Below are 25,256 nucleotides of genomic sequence, written 5' to 3'. Positions count from 1 at the left end.
TTTTACATTTCTGAGGCAAAATCTGCCTCCCCGAGGTGAAAAGTTCTTTCCTGTGGTACAACTGTCTTTCATGAGGTAAAACATATCCCTTGCTTGAGGTAAACCCCTCATTTACGAGGTAGAATTCACCTTTCCTGAGGTAAAAACCCCCTTGCTAAGGTAAAACCCTTCCTGAAGTGAAAAACATTTCCATGAGATAAAACTTTCTTCAGTGAGTGAGGTAAAGTCCCACCTTCCTGAGAGGAGAGATGCTTTTTCCTAAGGTAAAACCCTCTTCTGTGAGGTAAAAGTTACTTTTTCTGAGGTAAAATCCACTTTTCTGAGGTAAAACACCCCTTCCCTGAGGTAAAATCCCTCTTTCTGGGGTGCGAAATGTTCTTTCATGAGGTAAAACCCTCTTTTGTGAGGCAAAATTTACCTTTCCTTAGATAAAAAACCCTTTCCTGAGGTGAAGTTCCTCTCCTTGAGGTGAAAAATGCTCTTTCTTGCAGTAAAACCCTCTTTCATGAGGTAAATTTTACTCTTCCTGAAATAAAACATTCACCCACCTCTTTAGATAAAAGTCTCTGAGGTAAAATTCATCTTTCCTGAGGTAAAATCCCCATTTCTGAGGTGAAAATTCCTCTTTGTCAGGGAAACAAATGCCTCCTTTGTAATGTAAAGTTTCTCTTCTCTGAGGTGACAAAATCCTTTTTCCTGATGTAAAATCCTCTTTTTTTTTTCCAGTTTACCTCCTTTTTGGGTGTAAATCTCCCTTTTCCTGAGACAAAACTCCTTTTTTGAGGGAAAACACCTCATTTTCCTGGAGCAAAAACTTCCTTCTTTTTTAGGCAAAACCTTTTTTTTTTTTTTTTCCCAGAGGACTTTTTGTTTTTGAGGTAATTATCCCTTTTCAAGAGGGAATATTCATTTTTGAAAAACAAGTCACCGTTCCCAGGAGGTAAATGTCTCTTTTCCTGAGGTAAAACTCCCTTTTTTTGAGGGGGAAACCCCCCCCCTTTTTTTTTTTTTTCTTCCCTTTTTTGAGTAAAAACTTCCTTTTTGAGAAGAAACATCCTTTCCTCTTAAGAAATGTTCCTTTTCCTGAAATAAAAACCTCCTTTTTGAGGACATTCCCCCCCCCCCCCCCCGATGTGAATATCCCTTTTCTAGGGGAAAAACCGCATCTTTTAAAGAAAATCCTTTCCCCCCCTTTTTAATTTTTCCTTTCTTTGAAGGAAAAATCTTTTTTTGTAGGGAAGCATGGTTGGTTGTTTTGTTTTGGTTTGTTTTCTTTGAGGGCAACCCTCTCTTTATTGAGCAAAAACTTTCCTTTTTTTGAGGTAAAATCCCTTTTCCTGAGGAAAACCCTCTGAGCAGCAGCCCCTCTTTGAGGCAAATAACCTTTTTCTAGAGGAAAACACCTCCTTTATAAACCCTTTTTTGACATAACCCCCTCATTTTTCTAAATTGAGGCAAAACCCGTCCTTTTTTTTTTTTTTTTGAGTGAAAACGTCCTTTTTGAGGAAAAAGTTACTGGCTTGGGGCTATGTGTGGTTTTGGGGTGGGTTTTTTAAGGAAAAAACTATTTGAGGTAAATACCCCTTTTCCTGAGGAAAAACCTCATTTTCTGATGATTCTTCCCCCACCAAGGCATATCTCTGTCCCAGACAGAAAAAAATTTCCTTTTTTTGAGGTAAATCCCTTCCTTTTTTGAGGAACCCTTCCTTTCTCTGAGCTAAAACTCACCTTTTTTTGAGGGAAATGTTTTTTGGTAGGTTTTTTTTTTTTTAGGGAAACACTGTTTGGTTCTTTTGAAGGAAAACACGCTTCTTGGTTTTGAGAAAAAACTTTCTTTTTTTGAGGTAAATACCCCTTTTCCTGAGGGAACAAAATACCCTTTTTCAGGAAAAACCCCCTCCCTGAGGCAAATACCCCTTCTGTGAGGAAAAAAGTAAAAACCTTTTTGATAGAAATCCCTTTTTTTCCTGAGGTAACATCGCCCCCACACGGTCTGGTGTCGGTGCCGGGTTCTAGAGCCAGCCCGCCCGGACCGGCTGGGCCGGGTTCTAGACTCCACCAGCCCAGCCCCGCGGTGCCGGGTTCTAGACTCCGCCAGCCCGGCCCCGCGGTGCCGGGTTCTAGACTCCACCAGGCCAGCCCCGCGGTGCCGGGTTCTAGACTCCTCCAGCCCAGCCCCACGGTGCTGGTGCCGGGTTCTAGACCCCGCCGGCCCAGCCCATCTCATCCGCCAGCTCCTCCTCTGCCGGCGGCCGCAGCGGCTCCTCGTCGCTGTAGACGGCGGGCGCGGGCGGGGCGCGGCGCCGGGTGAGCAGGTCGGCAGCCGCGCTCTCCATCTCGTCCATCGTCATGTCGCACGCGTCCGCGATCTCGCGCTTGGCCACGGCCACGAACTTGGGGTCGCGGGCGAATAGCCCGAGCCCCTCCGAGATCAGCACCTGGGGAAGGGGGCGAGGGGGACGCGCTGGCACCGGCACCGGGGGTGTGCCTGTGTCCCCTTCCTTACTGCCTCCACCAGGCTGTCGCCCAAGCCGTGGGGTGTCCCCCTTACGTATTCCCCCCTCACTCACTGCCTCCACCAGGCTGTGAGCCAAGCCGTGTCACCCCACATCCCCCTTCACTCACAGCCTCCACCGGGCTGTGAGGTCTCTGTTCCATATCTCCAGCGTCTCCCCCCCCGTGCCCCACCCTGCACTCACGGCCTCCACCAGGCTGTCAGCTCAGCCGTGTCCCCCCATGGTCCCTCCCTGTCCCTCCTCACTGCCTCCACCGGGCTGTCAGCTCAGCCGTGTCCCCCCATGGTCCCTCTATGTCTCTCCTCACTGCCTCCACCAGGCTGTCCCCCGAGCCGTGTCACCCCGTGTCCCCCCCGCGTCCCCCCCATGTCCCCCACTCACGGCCTCCACCAGGCTGTCGGCCGAGCCTCGGGCCAGGGCATCGTGGGGCCCGCAGGGCCGCAGGCGCAGCGGCGCGGGGGGGAACCAGCGGTTGAGGGGGGGCAGGCTGCCCCCCGCGCCCCCCGCCGGAGCCCCCTCCACCAGGATGAGCGGCGCGTACAGAACGTGCCCGCGGGCCGGGGCCGCCCAGGCGTGCGAGGAGCCCCCCAGGCGCCAGGTCTCGGAGCTGCCGTAGCCCTGGGGGCGGGAGGGGTCAGTGCGGGGTGACACTGTGACAGTGTCCCCCCCCCGTCTGCCTCCCCCACCTCCAGCAGTACCTGCGGCCGCGCCGGGCCGGGCGGGCCCGACGGGTTGTAGGTGCCCGGGATGGGCTCGTCCTCGCAGCTGCCCTGGCGCCGCAGGCACTGGATGGTGAACGAGGGCTTCCGGCCTGCGGGACAGCGGGCAGGGTCAGCCCCCGGCCACGGGCCCTCCGGGAAACCGGGCAGGGTCACCCACCCTGGCCAGGGACCCTCTGGGTTACCGGGGGCACCGGGCAGGGTCAACTCCCCCGTCCCGGGACGCTCGGGCAGATTGAGTCCCGGCTCCGGAGACGCTCCAGGGCACCGGGCAGAGTCGCCCCCTCAGCCAAGGACCCTCTGGGGCACCGGGCAGGGACCCTGCGGGCTATCGGGAGGCACAAAGCAGAGCCACCCCCGGCTCTAGGGACCCTCTGGGGCACCTGGGGGAACAGGGAGCGGTCACCCCCACCTATCAGGGACCTTCCTGGGCTACCGGGGAACCATCCCGGGCTACGGAGGGGGCTCGGTCAGCGCTGCTGGGTGCGACCACGGAGGGTCTCACTGGCGACCCCGCCCCTCCTTTGCCCCCCCGCCCCGCCGTACCCGCGGGGGTGGGGGGCAGGAGCCGGCGCCGTTTCAGTTGTTGCCCCTCGCGGGCGCCGCTGCCGAAGGCGAAGTGTCGGGGGGGCAGCGGCAGCGATCCCCCCCGGGGCAGCTCCGCCGCCCAGCGCGGGGGTCCCGGTGGCCTGGGGAGATCAAGGCGGGTCAGTCGGAGGCTGGGAACATCCCCTGGAACGCCTCCCAGCGCGGAGGGACCCAGCGGCCTGTGGGGGGAGCGGGGGGCCAGGGGGTGACAGGAACACCCCCCCCTCCCGGGACAGGTTCCCCAGTGCCCCCTCCCCAGTTACACGCACACCCCCCGCCTTTCCGGGGTCCCGGCAGCCTCACACGGGGACAGCGTCAGGGCCTGACGGGACCCCCCCTCCCCAGCTGCCGGGACCCCCTCCAGATGGGGCTCCTCCCCAGGGGCTCGGGGGTCGCGGTACCTGTCCCCGGCCCAGCGGTGTCGGGGCGGTGCCGAGCTCTCCAGGTCCTCGTCGTGGCTGACGTCCCCCGGCTCCCCTCCCGGCTCCTCCACGTCCTCGGCGGGGGCTTCCTCGTCCTGGTCCCCGCCCTCGGAGCGCCGCCTGGGCACAGGGCCATGGGCACCCCCCGTCCTCCCCGGGGAACCCCCGCCCCGTGCCGGGGTGTCCCCAGCCCCCCCGTACCTGCCGCCGGGACGGGGGCCTCCCCCGTGGGAGGGGGGCGCGGGGTCCTCCCCCTCGGTGGGGGCGGGGCTGGAGGCGGGGGGCGGCTCCGCGAGCAGGGGGGAGCCGGGGGCGGAGCCGTAGAGCGTCTCGGGGGCCTGCGGAGAGAGGCGGGGTCGGTGGGCGCGGCCACGGCACAGGTGGGGACAGCCGGTGTGGCTTTGGGGCAGGTGTGACCGCTGGGCGCGGCCATGGGACAGGTGTGGCTATTTGGTGTGGGTTTGGGGCAGGTGTGACCAGTGGGCGTGGCCATGGGACAGGTGTGGCTATTTGGTGTGGGTTTGGGGCAGGTGTGACCGCTGGGCGTGGCCATGGGAAAGGTGTGGCAATTTGGTGTGGATTTGGGGCAGGTGTGACCAGTGGGTACGACCATGGGACAGGTGTGGCTATTTGGTGTGGATTTTGGCCATGGGTGCGCGCGGCCATGGGTCAGGTGTGGCCATGGGTCAGGTGTGGCCGCTGGCGTGGCCAGGGTGGGCGAGGCTCACGGCGTAGGTGAGTGGCTCCTCCGAAGGGGCGTCCCCGCCCTCATCCCCCTCCAGGTCACTCAGTGCCCGGCGCATCTCAGGGCCCAGCGCCTGCAGCGTCTGCAGCCCGGCCTGGGGGGACACAGGGGGTCAGGGGGGTCACCTGGTGACACCTGGGACCCCCAGCCCCGCCCCGGGCAGGGGTCGCACCTGCAGCGCACACTCGTTGCTGGGGCCCGCGCTGGCGCCCAGCATCCCCCGCTCCTTCCGCCGCCGGAACTTGCGGAAATAGTCCTGGATCAGGAAGGTGGCGTAGAACTTCCCGACGGTCACCTCCTCCTCTGGGGAACACGGACGGTCAGGGGGCACCTGGGGGTCCGAGGGGACAGGGAAGGGGACACGGCCCTCACGTACCCTCGGGCGGGGGGATGACCTCGTCCAGCAGCTTCGGCTTTGTCCTCTTCCAGATCTTCTTGACCACAGCACGAAGCTCCTTGTTGGCCACATCCAGGTTCCCTGCAGGGAGGGGACATGGCAGGGGGACACACAGCCATTGTCACGCCCTGCTGTCCCCTGGGCCCCCCCAGACCCTCCCAGCTCCCAACCTTCCGTCTTGATCTTGAGGGAGGTGCGGACCAGAGCGAAGAGCGTCGCGTTGAAGGTGACGGTCCCGTCCGAGTTGAGGGGCATGTTCATGGCCACCAGGCGCTGGGCAGGGGACAGGAGGGGGATGAATCTGGGTGGCTCCAAACCCAGATACGGGACCGCCCCAAACCCCCCCGGAACCCCCCAGACCTTGCAGGCCACGCGGTGTGGGCAGAGCTTCCCAAAGCCCAGCGGGGGCTGGATCCGGCGCAGCAGCGTCACCACGTCCAGGTGCTTGATGCGGCCCCTGGGGGGGGGTCAGGGGGTCACGGGTGGTCCGGACACCCGGCCCCCTCGGCTGGGGACAAGGGGACAGTTACACACTTGGCGGCGGGGTCGTACTCAGACCACACGCGCTTGAACTCGTCCAGGTGGTGCGGGCCCAGGATGGACCAGTCACGCGTCAGGTAATCGAAGTTGTCCATGATCACAGCCACGAACAGGTTGATGATCTAGGGGGGTCAAGGGGAGTCAGGATGCCCCAGGGACTCCTGAGGGGTGTGGGGCAGGGCCGTGGGGCTGTGGAGCAGAGGACTATGGGGCAAGGGTGTGGGACAGGGCTGGGCTGTGGGGCAGGGTTGAGCTGTGGGGCTGTGGGGCAGGGCTGTGGGGCAGGGCCCCCTCTCTCACCAGGAAGGCGCAGAGCATGAAGAAGCTGATGAAGTAGGCGATGGCGAAGTTGCTGCCGCAGGTGAACTCCTCCCCCGGGCCTGCGTCCGACTCGGGGTCACAGCGCTTGCCCGGCAGGCTGGCCAGCATGATCTCCTGCCATGCCTCCCCCGTGGCACACCTGTACCCCACGGGACATGCCTGTACCCCTGGGGCACACCTGTACCCCCTGTGACACACCTGTACCCCTGGGACACATCTGTACCCCTGTGACACACCTGTACCCCTGGGACACACCTGTACCCCTGGGACACATCTGTACCCCACGTGGCACACCTGTACCCCTGTGACACACCTGTACCCCCATGGCACACCTGTACCCCTGGGGCACACCTGTACCCCTGTGACACACCTGTACCCCTGGGGCACACCTGTACCCCCTGTGACACACCTGTACCCCTGGGACACATCTGTACCCCCATGGCACACCTGTACCCCTGTGACACACCTGTACCCCTGGGACACACCTGTACCCCCTGGGACACACCTGTACCCCTGTGACACACCTGTACCCCCATGGCACACCTGTACCCCCTGTGACACACCTGTACCCCTGTGACACACCTGTACCCCTGGGACACACCTGTACCCCCTGGGACACACCTGTACCCCTGGGACACATCTGTACCCCCTGTGACACACCTGTACCCCTGGGACACATCTGTACCCCCATGGCACACCTGTACCCCTGGGACACATCTGTACCCCTGTGACACACCTGTACCCCCATGGCACACCTGTACCCCCTGGGACACACCTGTACCCCTGGGACACACCTGTACCCCTGGGACACATCTGTACCCCTGGGACACACCTGTACCCCCATGGCACACCTGTGCCCCCTGTGACACACCTGTACCCCTGGGACACACCTGTACCCCTGGGACACACCTGTACCCCCTGTGACACACCTGTACCCCCTGGGACACACCTGTACCCCTGTGACACACCTGTACCCCTGGGACACACCTGTACCCCTGGGACACATCTGTACCCCTGTGACACACCTGTACCCCTGTGACACACCTGTACCCCCATGGCACACCTGTACCCCTGGGACACACCTGTACCCCTGTGACACACCTGTACCCCCATGGCACACCTGTACCCCCTGGGACACACCTGTACCCCTGTGACACACCTGTACCCCTGGGGCACACCTGTACCCCTGGGGCACACCTGTACCCCTGTGACACACCTGTACCCCCATGGCACACCTGTACCCCCTGTGACACACCTGTACCCCTGGGGCACACCTGTACCCCTGGGACACACCTGTACCCCCATGGCACACCTGTACCCCTGTGACACACCTGTACCCCCATGGCACACCTGTACCCCTGGGACACACCTGTGCCCCCTGTGACACACCTGTACCCCTGGGACACACCTGTACCCCCTGGGGCACACCTGTACCCCTGTGACACACCTGTACCCCCTGTGACACACCTGTACCCCTGGGACACACCTGTACCCCTGGGACACACCTGTACCCCCATGGCACACCTGTACCCCTGGGGCACACCTGTACCCCTGGGACACACCTGTACCCCTGTGACACACCTGTACCCCCATGGCACACCTGTACCCCTGGGACACACCTGTACCCCCATGGCACACCTGTACCCCCATGGCACACCTGTACCCCTGGGACACACCTGTACCCCACGTGGCACACCTGTACCCCTGCGACACACCTGTACCCCTGGGACACATCTGTACCCCCTGGGGCACACCTGTACCCCCTGGGACACACCTGTACCCCTGTGACACACCTGTACCCCTGTGACACACCTGTACCCCCATGGCACACCTGTACCCCTGGGACACACCTGTACCCCTGGGACACACCTGTGCCCCCTGTGACACACCGGTACCCCTGGGGCACACCTGTACCCCCTGTGACACACCTGTACCCCCATGGCACACCTGTACCCCTGGGACACACCTGTACCCCTGGGACACACCTGTACCCCCATGGCACACCTGTACCCCCTGTGACACACCTGTACCCCCATGGCACACCTGTACCCCTGGGGCACACCTGTACCCCCATGGCACACCTGTACCCCTGGGGCACACCTGTACCCCCTGTGACACACCTGTACCCCTGGGGCATACCTATGCCCCCTGTGACACACCTGTACCCCTGGGACACATCTGTACCCCCATGGCACACCTGTACCCCTGTGACACACCTGTACCCCTGGGACACATCTGTACCCCACGTGGCACACCTGTACCCCTGTGACACACCTGTACCCCTGGGACACATCTGTACCCCTGGGACACACCTGTACCCCCATGGCACACTTGTACCCCCTGTGACACACCTGTACCCCTGGGACACACCTGTACCCCTGGGACACACCTGTACCCCCATGGCACACCTGTACCCCTGGGACACACCTGTACCCCTGTGACACACCTGTACCCCTGGGACACACCTGTACCCCCGTGGCACACCTGTACCCCCTGTGACACACCTGTACCCCCATGGCACACCTGTACCCCCTGTGACACACCTGTACCCCTGGGACACATCTGTACCCCTGGGACACACCTGTACCCCTGGGGCACACCTGTACCCCCTGGGACACACCTGTACCCCCATGGCACACCTGTACCCCTGGGACACACCTGTACCCCTGGGACACACCTGTACCCCTGGGACACATCTGTACCCCTGTGACACACCTGTACCCCCGTGGCACACCTGTACCCCTGGGACACACCTGTACCCCTGTGACACACCTGTACCCCCTGTGACACACCTGTACCCCTGGGACACACCTGTACCCCCGGGACACACCTGTACCCCTGGGACACATCTGTACCCCCTGTGACACACCTGTACCCCCATGGCACACCTGTACCCCCTGTGACACACCTGTACCCCTGGGACACACCTGTACCCCTGGGACACACCTGTACCCCCATGGCACACCTGTACCCCCTGTGACACACCTGTACCCCTGGGACACATCTGTACCCCCATGGCACACCTGTACCCCCATGGCACACCTGTACCCCTGTGACACACCTGTACCCCTGTGGCACACCTGTACCCCTGGGACACACCTGTACCCCTGTGACACACCTGTACCCCCATGGCACACCTGTACCCCCATGGCACACCTGTACCCCTGGGACACACCTGTACCCCTGGGGCACACCTGTGCCCCCTGTGACACACCGGTACCCCTGGGGCACACCTGTACCCCCATGGCACACCTGTACCCCCTGTGACACACCTGTACCCCTGGGACACACCTGTACCCCTGGGGCACACCTGTACCCCTGGGGCATACCTGTACCCCTGTGACACACCTGTACCCCTGGGACACACCTGTACCCCCATGGCACACCTGTACCCCCATGGCACACCTGTACCCCCTGGGACACACCTATGCCCCCTGTGACACACCTGTACCCCCATGGCACACCTGTACCCCCTGTGACACACCTGTACCCTCCCACAGGACAGCTGTACCCCTGTAACACACCTGTACCCCCATGGCACACCTGTACCCCTGGGGCATACCTATGCCCCCTGTGACACACCTGTACCCCCATGGCACACCTGTACCCCCTGTGACACACCTGTACCCTCCCACAGGACAGCTGTACCCCTGTAACACACGTGTACCCCCATGGCACACCTGTACCCCTGGGGCACACCTGTACCCCCATGGCACACCTGTACCCCCTGTGACACACCTGTACCCCTGGGACACACCTGTACCCCTGGGGCACACCTGTACCCCTGGGGCATACCTGTACCCCTGGGGCACACCTGTACCCCCATGGCACACCTGTACCCCCTGTGACACACCTGTACCCCTGGGACACACCTGTACCCCTGGGGCATACCTGTACCCCTGGGGCACACCTGTACCCCCATGGCACACCTGTACCCCCTGTGACACACCTGTACCCCTGGGACACACCTGTACCCCTGGGGCACACCTGTACCCCTGTGACACACCTGTACCCCTGGGGCATACCTATGCCCCCTGTGACACACCTGTACCCCCATGGCACACCTGTACCCCTGGGGCACACCTGTTATCCCCCTTCATGATTCACTGAGAGGAAGCTCCCAAGTCCCACGGGAAGCCCAGAGCCCCCCCAGGACCGCCCCTGCCCCCCCAGGCCCCCCGGCCCCACCTGAAGAGCAGCAGCACGGCTTGGGGGAAGGTCTGAAAGTTGTTGTTGCGGTTGATCTGAGTCCCGTCCTGCAGCGCCACCTTCCCGAAGGTCTGGGGGGGCAGGGGGGCCTGGGTGGCCGGGAGCTTACAGGACACCCCCCCCCCCACGCCCCTCACACCCCCCCAAGCCCCTCACCTCCCCCTGGCCTGGGGGGCTCCCCGGGGCCCTCACCTGCATCCCGATGACGGCGTAGATGAAGAAGATCATGGCGATGAGCAGGGCGACGTAGGGCAGGGCCTGGGGACAGAGCGGGGGTGAGGGGGTGCTGTCCCCCCCCATGCCCCCTCTCCCCTGTGTCCCCCACCGTGTCCCCCCCATCCTACCTGGAAGGACTTGACGAAGGTCCAGAGCAGCGTGCGGATGCCCTCGCCCTTGGAGAGCAGCTTCACCAACCGCATCACGCGGAAGAGCCGGAAGAAGGTGATGGAGATGCGGGAACTGTCCTCCGAGCTCTGTGGGGAGGGGGGTCAGGGGCACCCCAGAACCCCTGCACAGCCCCCCCCAAAACTCCCCCGGCTGGGGACACCTCCCCGTACCTCACCAACGTGTCCCCCGTTCTGTGACAGATGTGACGATGGAGATGGAGATGATGGAGACAGACGGACATGAGGACATGGACGGGGAGAGACCCAGACATCCAGGACTGCCCCAAAACACCAACCTCCCCCAAGCCAGGGGACGAGGAGGGCGACTCACGTTGACCTCAGTGACGGCAATGTCCACCACGCTGCCCACCACGATGAGGGCATCAAAAGTGTTCCAGGCGTCACAGAAGTAATGCTGGGGAAGGGGAGGTGGTGAGGACCCTCTGTCCTGTGACCTCCCCTTGTGTGACCCCCGGTGTGACACCCCCTTGTGTGACCCCCGGTGTGACACCCCCTGCCTTGTGTGACCCCCGTGTGACATCCCCCACTGTGTGACCCTCTGTGTGACACCCCCATTGTGTGACCCCCAGTGTGACACCCCCTGCCTTGTGTGACCCCCGTGTGACACCCCCCACTGTGTGACCCTCTGTGTGACACCCCCATTGTGTGACCCCCAGTGTGACACCCCCTGCCTTGTGTGACCCCCCATGTGACACCCCCCCACTGTGTCCCCCGTCTGACACCCCCCATTATGCGCCCCCCCGTGTGACACCCCCTGCCTTGTGTGAGCCCCGGTGTGACACCCCCCTTGTGTGACCCCGTATGTGACACCCCCTGCCTTGTGTGTGACACCCCCCCCCTTGTGTGACCCCCGGTGTGACACCCCGCCTTGTGTGACCCCCCGTGTGACACCCCCCGGCGTACCCGGGGTTTGAAGGCGATGATCTTGAGCACCATCTCCACGGTGAAGAGCCCCGTGAACACCATGTTGAGCAGGTCCATCACGTAGTTGAAGGGCTTCGACTGCTCGTAGTGCTGGGGGGGGGGGGGGGGACACGGGGGTCTGGCACTGTCCCCTCCCTCTGTGACCCCCCGGTCCCCCAGGTGTCCCCCCACCTGCACAGCCAGCGCGATGGTGTTGAGCAGGATGAGGACGAACATGATGTACTCGAAGGCGGTGGAGTTGACCATGGCCCACACGCGGTACTGGGTGCGGTTCTTGGGGATGTAACGGCGCAGCGGCTGCGCCTTCAGCGCGTACTCCACGCACTGCCGCTGTGGGGACAGGGGACAGCGTGGGGACACGGCCACCCCACACACTGCCGCTGTGGGGACAGGGGACAGCGTGGGGACACGGCCACCCCACACACTGCCGCTGCGGGGACAGGGGACAGCGTGGGGACACGGCCACCCCACACACTGCCGCTGCGGGGACAGGGGACAGCGTGGGGACACGGCCACCCCACTGCCACCCCACACACTGCCGCTGCGGGGACAGGGGACAGCGTGGGGACACGGACACCCCACTGCCACCCCACACACTGCCGCTGCAGGGACAGCGTGGGGACACGGCCACCCCACTGCCACTGAGGGGACAGGGGACAGCGTGGGGACACGGCCACCCCACACACTGCCGCTGTGGGGACAGGGGACAGCGTGGGGACACGGCCACCCCACTGCCACCCCACACACTGCCGCTGCGGGGACAGGGGACAGCGTGGGGACACGGACACCCCACTGCCACCCCACACACTGCCGCTGCGGGGACAGGGGACAGCGTGGGGACACGGACACCCCACTGCCACCCCACACACTGCCGCTGCAGGGACAGCGTGGGGACACGGCCACCCCACTGCCACTGAGGGGACAGGGGACAGCGTGGGGACACGGCCACCCCACTGCCACTGAGGGGACAGGGGACAGCGTCGGGACACGGCCACCCCACTGCCACTGAGGGGACAGGGGACAACGTGGGGACACAGCCACCCCACTGCCACCCCACACACTGCCACTGCGGGGACAGGGGACAGCGTGGGGACACAGCCACCCCACTGCCACTGCGGGGACAGGGGAGAGGGTGGGGACAGCGTGGGGACATGGCTACCCCACACAATGCCGCTGCGGGGACAGGGGACAGCGTGGGGACACCACGGGGACATGGCCACCCCACACACTGCCGCTGCAGGGACGGGACAGCGTGGGGACATGGCCACCCCCACTGCCACCCCACACACTGCCACTGAGGGGACAGGGGACAGTGTGGGGACAGCGTGGGGACATGGCCATCCCACACAATGCCACTGCGGGGACAGGGGACAGCATGGGGACAGCATGGGGACAGCATGCGGACATGGCCACCCCACTGCCACCCCACACACTGCCACCGTGGGGACAGTGGGATGGCAAAGGGACACTGCAGGGACACGGCCACCCTGCTTCCTCACCAGCCACTGGCTGCAGGGACACCCTGATGGCATGGGGACACCATGGGGACGGCATGGGGACACCATGGGGACACCATGGGGACACCATGGGGCCGCCCCACTGCCCCACTCTGCACTGCTGCTGTGGGAACATGGCGATGGCATGGGCACATGGTGGGGACATTGTGGGGACACTGTGGGGACACTGTCACTGCCCTGCCACACCACGGATTGTCCCTGCACTGCTGCCGTGGGGACATGGGGCTGGCACGGGGACATCACAGGGCCACGGGGACACCACAGGGCCATGGGGACATCACAGAGCCAAGGGGACACCCAGGGCCACGGTGACACTGCAGGGCCATGGGGACATCACAGAGCCAAGGGGACACCGCGGGGCCATGTCCCCGTACCTGGTTTTTGTCCAGCTCGCAGTTGCGGTACTCGCTCTCGCCCTGCGCGCGGAAGGTGATGATGACGAAGCCCACGAAGATGTTCATCATGAAGAAGGCAATGACGATGATGTAGACGATGAAGAAGATGGAGATCTCTACGCGGTAGTTGTAGATGGGCCCCTGGTTCTCGGCGTTGGCGTCGATGGCCTTGTACAGCAGCCTGGGGGGACACGGGGTTGGGGCGCGTCCCCGCGGGGGTGGCGGCGGCCCCGAGCCCGCCCCGGGACTCACGCGGGCCACCCCTCGAAGGTGGACACGGTGAACAGGGCCATCATCCCCGCCAGGACGTTGTCGAAGTTGAAGTCGCTGTTGAGCCAGACGCGCTCCCGCACCGACGGGTGGGACACATCCCCATCCTTGTACACCAGGAACGTCCCCCTGGGACAGGGACACCGGGACAGCGAGGGTGAGACACCCCCCTGGACACTGCCACTGACTGGGGAGCCACAGGGACACCACAGGGAGCAACAGCGGGACCATAGGGAGCAACAGCGGGACCCCACGGGGACACAGGGACACTACAGGGTCACAGGGACAGCAGGGTGAGACCCCAGTGGGACACTGGCACCTGTGGGTGGGACACGGCCCCACCCCTTACACCGGGAACATCCCCTGTGGGGGCAACACAGGGACAGTGATGGTGAGACCCCAATGGGACACTGCCACCAGGAGGGGGTGGGACACCATGGGGACACCAGCAGGGCGGGTCGGGGTCAGGATCTGAGGTGTAGAGGTCAGTTTGGAGTGTGGGGTCAGTTTTTGGGGGGACACTCACTTGCACTCCCCTGGCGTGTGCTTGGCCTCATCAGTGCAGCTGTAGAACTTGCCCTGGGGGGGGGTCGGGGGGTCAGGGACACCCTCGGCTCCCCGAGGGGGTGGGGACCCCTCGGGGGGCTTGGGGACCCCTCAGGGGGGTGGCACCCCCGGGGTCAGGGCCCCACCTTGAAGAGCTGCACCCCGATGCAGGCGAACATGAACTGCAGCAGCGTGGTGACGATCATGATGTTCCCGATGGTGCGGATGGCCACGAACACGCACTGCACCACGTGCTGGGGACAGGGACAGTGTCACTGGGGCAGGGGGACACCACAGGCTGGGGACAGGGAGGGGGACAGTGTCACTGGGGCAGGGACAGGGACAGGGGTGTCACTGGGGCAGGGGGACACCACGGGGTGGGGACAGGGACAGGGACAGTGTCACTGGGGCAGGGACAGGGGTGTCACTGGGGCAGGGGGACACCACGTGCTGGGGACAGGGACAGTGTCACCAGGGCAGGGGACAGGGATGTCACTGGGACATGGGGACAACAGGGATGCTGGGGACACAGGACATGGGGACAACAAGGACAGTGGGATGTTGGGATGTGGGAACAAGTGGGACACCGAGGCCACTGTGTGCTGGGGACACCTGTGACACCGCTGCCTCGGGACATCGGGGGCACAGGGACAATGGAGACCCCTGTGCCACCAACAGCACGGCATGCTGGGGCCCCAGTGCTCCCAGTCCCACCAGTACAGCCAGTGTCCCAGCCTCCAGCCCGCTGTGGCCACTGCTGGGAGGATGCCCCCTCCCAGTGCTCCTAGTGCCCCCAGTGCCTCCCAGTGCTCCCAGTTGCCCACCTTGAGGCCCTTGGCCCGGTTGATGGCTCGCAGTGGTCGCAGGACGCGCAGGACCCGCAGGATCTTCACCACCGAGATGGCGCTGGAGCTGCCAGAGAACACACCAGTGGTCCCAGTAAGTTCCCCAGTGCCCCCCAGTAACGCCCCCAGTGCCTCCAGCAGCGCTTCCACTGTTTTCTAGCATCCCCAGCAATGGTCCCAGTGCCCCCAGTGACGTTCCTCGTACTCTCCCAGTGCCCCCAGTGTCGAGCCTAGCCCCTCCCAGTGACCCCCAGTGCCCCCAGCAGCGCTCCCAGTGCTCCCAGTTGCCCCCAGCTCACTGCATGCCGAAGGAGATGAGGGAGACGCCGACCACCAGCAGGTCCAGGAGGTTGAACCAGTTGCGGAGGAAGGAGCCTTTGTGCAGGAAGGCGCCGAACACGGTCATCTGTGGGAGGCCGTGAGCCTCGAGCTGTCCCCCTGTCCCTGGGGACCCCCCGAACCCCGGGAACCCCCCAAACCTTGGGAACATCCCAAAACCCTGGGAACACCCCTGAACCCTGGAACCCCCACAAACCCCGGGAACACCCCCAAACCCTGGGAACATCCCAAAACCCTGGGAACACCCCCAAACCCTGGGAACCCCCCCAAACCCCGGGAACCCCCACAAACCCCGGGGACCCCCCCAAACCCTGGGAACATCCCAAAACCCTGGGAACACCCACAAACCCCGGGAACCCCCCCAAACCCCGGGAACCCCCACAAACCCCGGGGACCCCCAAAACCCCGGGAACACCCCCAAACCCTGGGAACATCCCAAAACCCTGGGAACACCCCCAAACCCCGGGAACCCCCACAAACCCTGGGGAACCCCAAAACCCCGGGAACACTCCCAAACCCTGGGGAACCCCAAAACCCTGGGAACACCCCCAGACCTCGGGAACCCCCACAAACCCCGGGGACCCCTCCCAAAACCCTGGGAACATCCCTGAACCCTGGGGATCCCTCCCAAAACCCTGGGAACGCCCCCGAACCCCGGGAACCCCCAAAAACCCCGGGAACACCCCCAAACCCTGGGGAACCCCAAAACCCCGGGAACCCCCTCAAACCCTGGGAACCTGCCAAAACCCTGGGGACCCCTCCAAACCGGGGGGACCTCCTCTGTCAATGGGGACACCCCAAACCCTGGGGAACCCCCCCAAACCCCAGGAACCCCCTCACAAAACCCTTGGGAGACCCCAAACCCCAGGAATCCCCCCCCCCCCCCCAAACCCTAGGAACACCTCCAAAACCCCGGGAACCCCTCCCGAACCCCTGGGGACACCCCAAACCCCGGGAATCCCCCCCAAACCCTGGGAACCCCCACCCCAAACCCCACAGACCCGCCCGTACCTTGAGCAAGATCTCCACGGTGAAGATGGAGGTGAAGGCGTAGTCGAAGTAGCCCAGGATCTGGGGGGGATGGGGAGGGGGCAACGGGGTGACCCCGACCCCTCTCAAACCCCCCCGACCCCCCCAACCTCCCGGGACCCCCCCAAACACTCCCAGCCCCCCCATTTCTGCCCCCCAACTCCGGGTGAGAGGATCCCGCGTCCCACACGGTTACGGGGTGAATTCCCCCCCACATCCCCCCAGTTCCCCCAGTCCCTCCCAGTTTGCCCAGTGTGCCCAGTAGCCCACGTGGTTGCGGGGCGAGTGGGCGCGCACGGGGTCCTCCGCGGCCAGGGAGACGCTGCTGAGGATGATGAAGACGAGGATGAGGTTGGTGAAGATGTGGTGGTTGATCAGGGCGTGGCACTTCACCCGCAGCCTGCGCCGGGCACACGTCAGCTCCCAGTGCTCCCAGTGCCCCCAGTGCTCCCAGTCCCCCCCAGTTTGTGTCCCCAGTCCCAGTGTTCCCAGTGCTCCCAGTCCCCCCAGCCCTCCAGTGCTCCCAACCCCTCCAGGCCTCCAGTCAGTGCCGATGTTCCCAGTGCTCCCAGTGCCCCCAGTCCTCCAGCCCCAGTGCTCCCAGTGCCAGCATTGCTCTTAGTGTCTCCAGTGCTCCCAGTCCCTCAGTGCTCACAGCCCCAGTGCTCCCAGCGCTTCCAGTTTGTCCCCAGTGCCACATTGTTCTTTATGTCCCCAGTCCCAGTGCTCTCAGTTTCAATCCCAGTGCTCCCAGTCCCTCCAGTTTATGTCCCCAGCCTCCCATTATTCTCAGGGCCTCAAGCACCAGTGCCTCCAGTGCCCCCAGTGCCCCCAGTGCCACTCACGGGTTGGTGCTGCTCAGCAGGAAGAAGGCGCTGCCCTCGGGAATCGGGGTCACCTTGGGCTTGGGGGGCTCCTCCAGGGACTCCAGCCGGGCCCTCCCCAGTCTGTCACCCTCCCCCCCGGCCTCCTCGTCACCTGCGAGGGACCCCCGTGTCCGAGCAGTGTCACACTCCCCTCACCCAGGGACCCCCCGTGTCCGAGCAGTGTCACACCCCCCCCTCAGGGACCCCCCCGTGTCCGAGCAGTGTCACACCCCCCCCCACCAGGGACCCCCCGTGTCCGAGCAGTGTCACACCCCCCCCCTCAGGGACCCCCCGTGTCCGAGCAATGTCACACCCCCCCCCCACCAGGGACCCCCGTGTCCGAGCAGTGTCACACCCCCCCCCTCAGGGACCCCCCGTGTCCGAGCAGTGTCACACCCCCCCCTCAGGGACCCCCCGTGTCCGAGCAGTGTCACACTCCCCCCACCCAGGGACCCCCCCGTGTCCGAGCAATGTCACACCCCCCCCACCCAGGGACCCCCCGTGTCCGAGCAATGTCACACCCCCCCCACCAGGGACCCCCCGTGTCCGAGCAGTGTCACACCCCCCCCTCAGGGGCCCCCCGTGTCCGAGCAGTGTCACACCCCCCCCACCAGGGACCCCCCGTGTCCGAGCAGTGTCACACCCCCCCCACCCAGGGACCCCCCGTGTCCGAGCAGTGTCACACCCCCCCCACCAGGGACCCCCCGTGTCCGAGCAGTGTCACACCCCCCCCCACCCAGGGACCCCCCCGTGTCCGAGCAATGTCACACCCCCCCCTCAGGGACCCCCCGTGTCCGAGCAATGTCACACCCCCCCCCACCAGGGACCCCCGTGTCCGAGCAGTGTCACACCCCCCCCTCAGGGACCCCCCGTGTCCGAGCAGTGTCACACCCCCCCCCTCAGGGACCCCCCGTGTCCGAGCAGTGTCACACCCCCCCCACCAGGGACCCCCCCGTGTCCGAGCAGTGTCACACCCCCCACCCCCAGGGACCCCCCGTGTCCGAGCAGTGTCACACCCCCCCCTCAGGGCCCCCCCGTGTCCGAGCAATGTCACACCCCCCCCACCAGGGACCCCCCCGTGTCCGAGCAATGTCACACCCCCCCCAGGGACCCCCCCCGTGTCCGGGCAGGGTCACCCCCCCCGCCCCCAGGGACCCCCCGTGTCCGAGCAGTGTCACACCCCCCCCCCTCAGGGACCCCCCGTGTCCGAGCAGTGTCACACCCCCCGCCCCCAGGGACCCCCCGTGTCCGAGCAGTGTCACACCCCCCCCTCAGGGGCCCCCCGTGTCCGAGCAATGTCACACCCCCCCCACCAGGGACCCCCCGTGTCCGAGCAGTGTCACACCCCCCCCTCAGGGACCCCCCCGTGTCCGAGCAGTGTCACACCCCCCCACCAGGGACCCCCCGTGTCCGAGCAATGTCACACCCCCCCCACCCAGGGACCCCCCGTGTCCGAGCAGTGTCACACCCCCCGCCCCCAGGGACCCCCCGTGTCCGAGCAGTGTCACACCCCCCGCCCCCAGGGACCCCCCGTGTCCGAGCAGTGTCACACCCCCCCCCCCCAGGGACCCCCCCGTGTCCGAGCAGTGTCACACCCCCCCCTCAGGGACCCCCCGTGTCCGAGCAGTGTCACACCCCCCCCACCAGGGACCCCCCCGTGTCCGAGCAGTGTCACACCCCCCCCTCAGGGCCCCCCCGTGTCCGAGCAATGTCACACTCCCCCCACCCAGGGACCCCCCGTGTCCGAGCAGTGTCACACCCCCCGCCCCCAGGGACCCCCCGTGTCCGAGCAGTGTCACACCCCCCCCACCAGGGACCCCCCCGTGTCCGAGCAATGTCACACCCCCCCCACCAGGGACCCCCCCGTGTCCGAGCAATGTCACACCCCCCCCAGGGACCCCCCCGTGTCCGAGCAGTGTCACACCCCCCCCTCAGGGCCCCCCCGTGTCCGAGCAATGTCACACCCCCCCCCTCAGGGACCCCCCGTGTCCGAGCAGTGTCACACCCCCGCCCCCAGGGACCCCCGTGTCCGAGCAGTGTCACACCCCCCCCCACCAGGGACCCCCCGTGTCCGAGCAGTGTCACACCCCCCCCTCAGGGACCCCCCCGTGTCCGAGCAGTGTCACACCCCCCCCCCCAGGGACCCCCCCGTGTCCGGGCAGTGTCACACCCCCCCCCCCCCAGGGCCCCCCCGTGTCCAGGCATTGTCACACCCCCCCCCCCAGGGACCCCCCGTGTCCGAGCAGTGTCACACCCCCCCCAGGGACCCCCCCGTGTCCGGGCAGTGTCACACCCCCCCCAGGGACCCCCCCGTGTCCGGGCAGTGTCACACCCCCCCCCCCAGGGACCCCCCCGTGTCCGAGCAGTGTCACCCCCTTTCAGGACTCCCATGTCATGTCCCTGTCACCTCCCCAGGGACCCCCCCATGTTCAAGGACTGTCACCCCCCAGGGCCCCTCCATGTCCCGCCACTGTCACCTCCCCAGGGACCCCCCAGTCCAGGCACTGCCACCCCCCTCAGGGGACCCCACGTCACGTCACTGTCACCATCCCCGGGACCCTGATGTTCAAGGACTGTCACACCCCCCCACCCAGGGACCCCCACATCAGGGCACTGCCACCCCCCAGTGCCCCCTGATGTCTGCGCAGGTGGCACTCACCTTCCTCACTCCCTTCCTCCTCCTCCTCTTCCTCCTCGGGCTGATCCCCCTCAACCTGGGCAGGGGAGGGGGAGGGGTGGGGGCCGTGCACGCTCGGGGGGGAGGGAGGGACCCCGCCAGGACCCGCCAGTGACACCCAGCCCCCCGGGACCCCCCAGTGACACCCAGCCCCCGGACCCCCCCTCACCTTCACCACCACGTCCTGGCTGTCTGTCCCTGCTTCCGCCTCCCCGGCCTTGTCCCTGGGTGGGGGGAAAGGGGGCCTCAGCCAAGGGGGACCCCAGGGGACCCGGGGGCTGGGTGCCCCCCCCCTCGTCACCCCCAAAAGGGCCCCAGGGGTCCGGGCTCACTTCTTGTCCCCCCCCGAGTTGATGTTGTCACCGTCCGCCAGGTTGTCCACGGCGATGGCCAAGAAGACGTTGAGGAGGATGTCTGAGGGGAGGGAAGGGTTCACCAGTGCTCCCAGTATCCTCCCAGTATCCTCCCAGTATCCTTCCAGCATCCCCCAACATCCTCCCAGTGCCCCCACTCTCCCTTTCTTATTCCCAACCCCACTGTGTCCTACCCCAGCTCCCCAGTTACCCTTTGACCTATTCCCAGTTCCCCAGTTCCCTGCTCCCAGTGCTCCCAGTCCCCCCAGTTCTCCCAGTGCTTCCAGTGCTCCCACTGCCTCCCAGTGCCCCCAGTGCTCCCAGCGCCCCCAGTGCTCCCAGTCCTCCCAGTTCTCCCAGTGCTTCCAGTGCTCCCAGTCCCCCCAGTTCTCCCAGTGCTCCCGGAGCCCCCAGTGCTCCCAGTCCTCCCAGTGCCTCCAGTGCACCCAGTCTGTCCCAGCACCCCCAGTGCTCCCAGTGCTCCCAGTCCCCCCAGTTCTCCCAGTGCTTCCAGTGCTCCCAGTGCCTCCAGTGCTCCCAGTCTGTCCCAGTGCTCCCAGTGTCCCCAGTGCCCACGCACAGTTGCCACAGATGAAGAGGATGACGAAGTAGACGCAGACGAGCATCCCGGGGAACACGGGGCCACCGTAGGCCATGATTCCGTCGTACATCACCGCGTTCCAGTCTTCCCCCGTCAGGATCTGCGGGGTTTGGGGGGTCCCCAAACACCAGGGGCACCCCAAAACCTCAGTGCCACCCCCACCAGTGCTCCCAGTACACCGCTGCCTCCCCGTTCTGAGTGCGCAGCGTCGCCCCGGAGCGGCTACAGGGTGGTGATGGGATGGTTTGAGGGAGGCTCGTGGGTTTTGGGGTCTCCTCACAGGTTTAGGGGAGCCACGAGATTTCAAGGCCCCCCTCAGGTGCTGCGATCTCTCGCAGCTTTCAGGGCCTCCCACAGATTCTGGGGTTCCCCACAGTTTCAGGGTCTCCTCACAGGTTTAGGGTCCCCCATGCATTTTGGGGTTCTCCCCACAACCTTCAGAGCCTCTCACGGGTTTCAGGGACCCCCTGCAGGTTTTGGGGTCTCCCTGTGGGATTTGAGGTTTCCCCCAGGTCTCGGGGTACCTGGAACACGGTGAGCAGGGCCTGCGGGAAGGTGTCGAAGGTGCTGCGCTTGGTCTGGGTCTCGTCGAAGCTGAAGCGGCCCCCGAAGAGCTGCATGCCCAGGAGCGCGAAGATGATGATGAAGAGGAAGAGCAGCAGCAGCAGCGAGGCGATGGATTTCATGGAGTTCAGCAGCGACCCCACCAGGTTGCTCAGCGACGCCCAGTGCCTGTGGGACGCGGGGGTTACTGGGAGCACTGGGAAGGGCTGGACGGACAGTGCAGAGCCAACACCTGGTGGAACTGGCCCAGGGACTGTGGTTACTGGGAGCACTGGGAGCACTGGGAAGGGCTGGATGGACAGTGCAGAGCCAACACCTGGTGGAGCTGACCCAGGGACTGTGGTTACTGGGAGCACTGGGAGCACTGGGAAGGGCTGGATGGACAGTGCAGAGCCAACACCTGGTGGAGCTGGCCCAGGGACTGTGGTTACTGGGAGCACTGGGAGCACTGGGAAGGGCTGGATGGCCAGTGCAGAGCCAACAGCCAGTGGTGGGGGGTGTTGCAGCATTGGGGTGTCACCAATTTGGGACATCACAGCATCAGGACATCGCTGCCTTGGGACATCGGGGTGTGGCGGATTTGGGGCATTGCAGGGTTGGGACATCGGGGTGCTGGGACATCGGAGAGCTGCAGCGCTTGGGTGTCCCGGTGTTGGAGCATTGGGGTGCTGTGGTGTTGGGGTGTCCCAGCTTTGGAGCATTGGGGTGCTGGGACATTGCAGCGCCGCAGTGTTGGGGTGTCCCAGTGTTGGGTCATTGAGGTGCTGGGACACTGGGGTGTCGCAGTGCTGGGTCACTGAGGTGCTGGGACACTGGGGTGTCCCGCTGCTGGGTCACTGCGGTGCTGGGGCACTGGGGTGTCCCGCTGCTGGGTCATTGCGGTGCTGGGACACTGGGGTGTCCCGCTGCTGGGTCATCGCGGTGCTGGGACACTGGGGTGTCCCGCTGCTGGGTCACTGAGGTGCTGGGGCACTGGGGTGCCCCAGTGTTGGGTCATTGCGGTGCTGGGGCACTGGGGTGTCCCGGTGCTGGCTCATTGAGGTGTTGGGGCACTGGGGTGTCCCGGTGCTGGGTCATTGCGGTGCTGGGACACTGGGGTGTCGCAGTGCTGGGTCATTGCGGTGCTGGGACACTGGGGTGTCCCGCTGCTGGGTCACTGCGGTGCTGGGGCACTGGTGTGTCCCGGTGCTGGCTCATTGAGGTGTTGGGGCACTGGGGTGTCCCGGTGCTGGGTCATCGCGGTGCTGGGACACTGGGGTGTCCCGCTGCTGAGTCACTGAGGTGCTGGGACACTGGGGTGTCCCGCTGCTGGGTCACTGCGGTGCTGGGACACTGAGGTGTCCCGCTGCTGGGTCACTGAGGTGCTGGGACACTGGGGTGCCCCAGTGTTGGGTCATTGCGGTGCTGGGACACTGGGGTGTCCCGCTGCTGAGTCACTGAGGTGCTGGGGCACTGGGGTGTCCCGCTGCTGAGTCACTGAGGTGCTGGGGCACTGGGGTGCCCCAGTGTTGGGTCATTGCGGTGCTGGGACACTGGGGTGTCCCGCTGCTGGGTCATTGCAGTGCTGGGACACTGGGGTGTCCCGCTGCTGGGACTCTGCGGTGCTGGGACACTGGGGTGTCCCGGTGCTGGGTCATCGCGGTGCTGGGACACTGGGGTGTCCCGGTGCTGGGTCATCGCGGTGCTGGGACACTGGGGTGTCCCGGTGCTGGGTCATTGCAGTGCTGGGACACTGGGGTGTCCCGCTGCTGGGACTCTGCGGTGCTGGGACACTGGGGTGTCCCGCTGCTGGGTCATTGCGGTGCTGGGACACTGAGGTGTCCCGCTGCTGGGTCATTGCGGTGCTGGGACACTGCGCTGTCCCCGCTGTCCCCGCGGTGCCCCTCACCGGGTGACCTTGAAGACGCGCAGCAGGCGCACGCAGCGCAGCACGGAGATGCCGAGCGGCTCCATGGCCCCGCGCTCCACCAGCGCGGTCTCCAGCACGCCGCCGCACACCACGAAGCAGTCGAAGCGGTTGAAGAAGCTCGCGAAGTAGCACGAGGGGCCCAGCGCGTAGAGCTTCAGCAGCATCTCGGCGGCGAACAGCGACAGCAGCGCCTTGTTCGCGTACGCTGCGGGGGTCACCGGGGGGACAGAGCCGAGTGACCGCCCGGGCGAGGGTCACGCCTGGAGGGTGGTGGGGAAACACCACGAGCAGGACGGGCCCCCGAGCTCTGGGGGACTCGGGGAGCACCGGGGGATGGCAGGAGGGTGTCGGAGGGCATCGGGGGGTTTGGGGAGCACTGGGACGTTTGAGAGGCACTGGGGGGTGTTGAGGGGTTTGGAGGGCGCTGGCGGTTTGGGGTGCACTGGAGGCTTTGGGGGGCGCTGGGAGGTTTGAGAGGCACTGGGGGGTTTGGGGAGCACTGGAGGGTGTCGGGGGTTACCTGGGGGTTTGGGGGGCGCTGGGGGTTCGGGGGGCACTGGAGGGTGTCGGGGGTTACCGGGGGGTTTGGGGTGCACTGGAGGCTTTGGGGGGCACTGGGAGGTGTCGGGGGTTACCGGGGGGTTTGGAGGGCGCTGGGGGTTCGGGGGGCGCTGAAGGGTGTTGGGGGGTACTGGGAGGTGTCGGGAGTTACCGGGGGGTTCGGGGGGCGCTGGAGGGTGTCAGGGGGCGCTGGAGGGTGTCGGGGGGTACCGGGGGATTTGGGGGGCACTAGAAGGCTTGAGAGGCACTGGGGGGTGTTGGGGGGCACTGGAGGGTTTGGGAGGCACTGGGGGATTTGGGGGGGCACTGGAGGGTGTCGGGGGGTTGGGGGGGACACTGGAGGGTTTGGGAGGCTCGGGGGGTTTGGGGGGCACTGGAGGGTGTCAGGGGGTACCGGGGGTTTTGGGGGGCACTAGGACGTTTGAGAGGCACTGGAGGGTTTGGGGGTCCCCGGGGGGTGCCGGGGCCGTACCCTGTGTCTCGGTGAGCCAGGGCGGCTGCCCGTGGTGCTCGGAGGCGATGGTCAGCGTATTGAGGAACACGAGCAGCAGCACGGTCCAGTAGAACGACACGGACTTCACGGCCGCGCGGCAGCGCCGGCGCCACAGGCGGTTCAGGCGGCGCAGGCGGCGGCTGGGGGGCAGCGGTGGGGTTTGGGGGGCGGCGGTGGGGTTTGGGGGGCAGCGGTGGGGTTTGGGGGGCGGCGGTGGGGTTTGAGAGCGACAGGGGGGGTTTTGGGGGCACAGAGGAGGTGGGAGAGTGACAGAGACACCCCCCCCCCGTCATGTGCGAGGAGGTGAAGGGTGTTCGAGTTGGAGGGACATGAGGGGTCGAGGGGGGATTTGGGGGAATTTGGGGTAGAGGAGATCGAGGGGGTGTTTTGGGGAACGTGGAGGAATTGGGGGTACAAGGCGGTGGGAGGGGGTGGAGGATTTTGGGGACAGAGGGGAGGTGGGGGGGTGAGAGAGATCCCGTCAGGTGGGAGGGGTTGGGAGG

At 65.1% G+C, this 25,256-nt stretch overlaps 1 protein-coding gene across 2 annotated transcripts in view; it reads right to left on the bottom strand.

Annotated features, from left to right (window-relative positions):
* Positions 1-1,812: 1,812 nt before the first annotated feature.
* CACNA1F (calcium voltage-gated channel subunit alpha1 F) overlaps positions 1,813-25,256 on the bottom strand; it is a 30,595-nt gene continuing 7,151 nt past the window's right edge. The window contains exons 13-48 of one of the 2 annotated variants that reach the window (XM_032094828.1): positions 24,733-24,893; positions 23,679-23,904; positions 21,751-21,958; positions 21,206-21,326; positions 20,605-20,686; positions 20,442-20,496; positions 20,255-20,309; positions 17,575-17,707; positions 17,000-17,129; positions 16,712-16,771; positions 15,661-15,767; positions 15,341-15,428; positions 14,663-14,770; positions 14,497-14,549; positions 13,953-14,099; positions 13,680-13,881; positions 11,960-12,118; positions 11,768-11,878; positions 11,175-11,258; positions 11,015-11,035; positions 10,802-10,930; positions 10,650-10,715; positions 10,437-10,528; positions 6,228-6,387; positions 5,922-6,049; positions 5,748-5,844; positions 5,558-5,660; positions 5,367-5,468; positions 5,163-5,293; positions 4,974-5,084; positions 4,447-4,583; positions 4,225-4,365; positions 3,782-3,924; positions 3,215-3,327; positions 2,898-3,134; positions 1,813-2,438 (exon numbers count right to left, since the gene is read on the bottom strand). In XM_032094828.1, the coding sequence (XP_031950719.1) occupies positions 2,199-2,438; positions 2,898-3,134; positions 3,215-3,327; positions 3,782-3,924; positions 4,225-4,365; positions 4,447-4,583; positions 4,974-5,084; positions 5,163-5,293; positions 5,367-5,468; positions 5,558-5,660; positions 5,748-5,844; positions 5,922-6,049; positions 6,228-6,387; positions 10,437-10,528; positions 10,650-10,715; positions 10,802-10,930; positions 11,015-11,035; positions 11,175-11,258; positions 11,768-11,878; positions 11,960-12,118; positions 13,680-13,881; positions 13,953-14,099; positions 14,497-14,549; positions 14,663-14,770; positions 15,341-15,428; positions 15,661-15,767; positions 16,712-16,771; positions 17,000-17,129; positions 17,575-17,707; positions 20,255-20,309; positions 20,442-20,496; positions 20,605-20,686; positions 21,206-21,326; positions 21,751-21,958; positions 23,679-23,904; positions 24,733-24,893 (4,441 nt within the window). In that variant the 3' untranslated portion in view covers positions 1,813-2,198. The remainder of the gene's footprint in view (positions 2,439-2,897; positions 3,135-3,214; positions 3,328-3,781; positions 3,925-4,224; positions 4,366-4,446; positions 4,584-4,973; positions 5,085-5,162; positions 5,294-5,366; positions 5,469-5,557; positions 5,661-5,747; positions 5,845-5,921; positions 6,050-6,227; positions 6,388-10,436; positions 10,529-10,649; positions 10,716-10,801; positions 10,931-11,014; positions 11,036-11,174; positions 11,259-11,767; positions 11,879-11,959; positions 12,119-13,679; positions 13,882-13,952; positions 14,100-14,496; positions 14,550-14,662; positions 14,771-15,340; positions 15,429-15,660; positions 15,768-16,711; positions 16,772-16,999; positions 17,130-17,574; positions 17,708-20,254; positions 20,310-20,441; positions 20,497-20,604; positions 20,687-21,205; positions 21,327-21,750; positions 21,959-23,678; positions 23,905-24,732; positions 24,894-25,256) is intronic. The other variant, XM_032094829.1, reaches the window with a different exon arrangement.

The sequence above is a fragment of the Corvus moneduloides genome, chromosome 34 (genome assembly GCF_009650955.1).
Source record: "Corvus moneduloides isolate bCorMon1 chromosome 34, bCorMon1.pri, whole genome shotgun sequence".
Lineage (NCBI taxonomy): Eukaryota > Metazoa > Chordata > Aves > Passeriformes > Corvidae > Corvus > Corvus moneduloides.
Note: the sequence above shows the minus strand (reverse complement) of the source record. Positions and strands in the feature narration are given on the sequence as shown.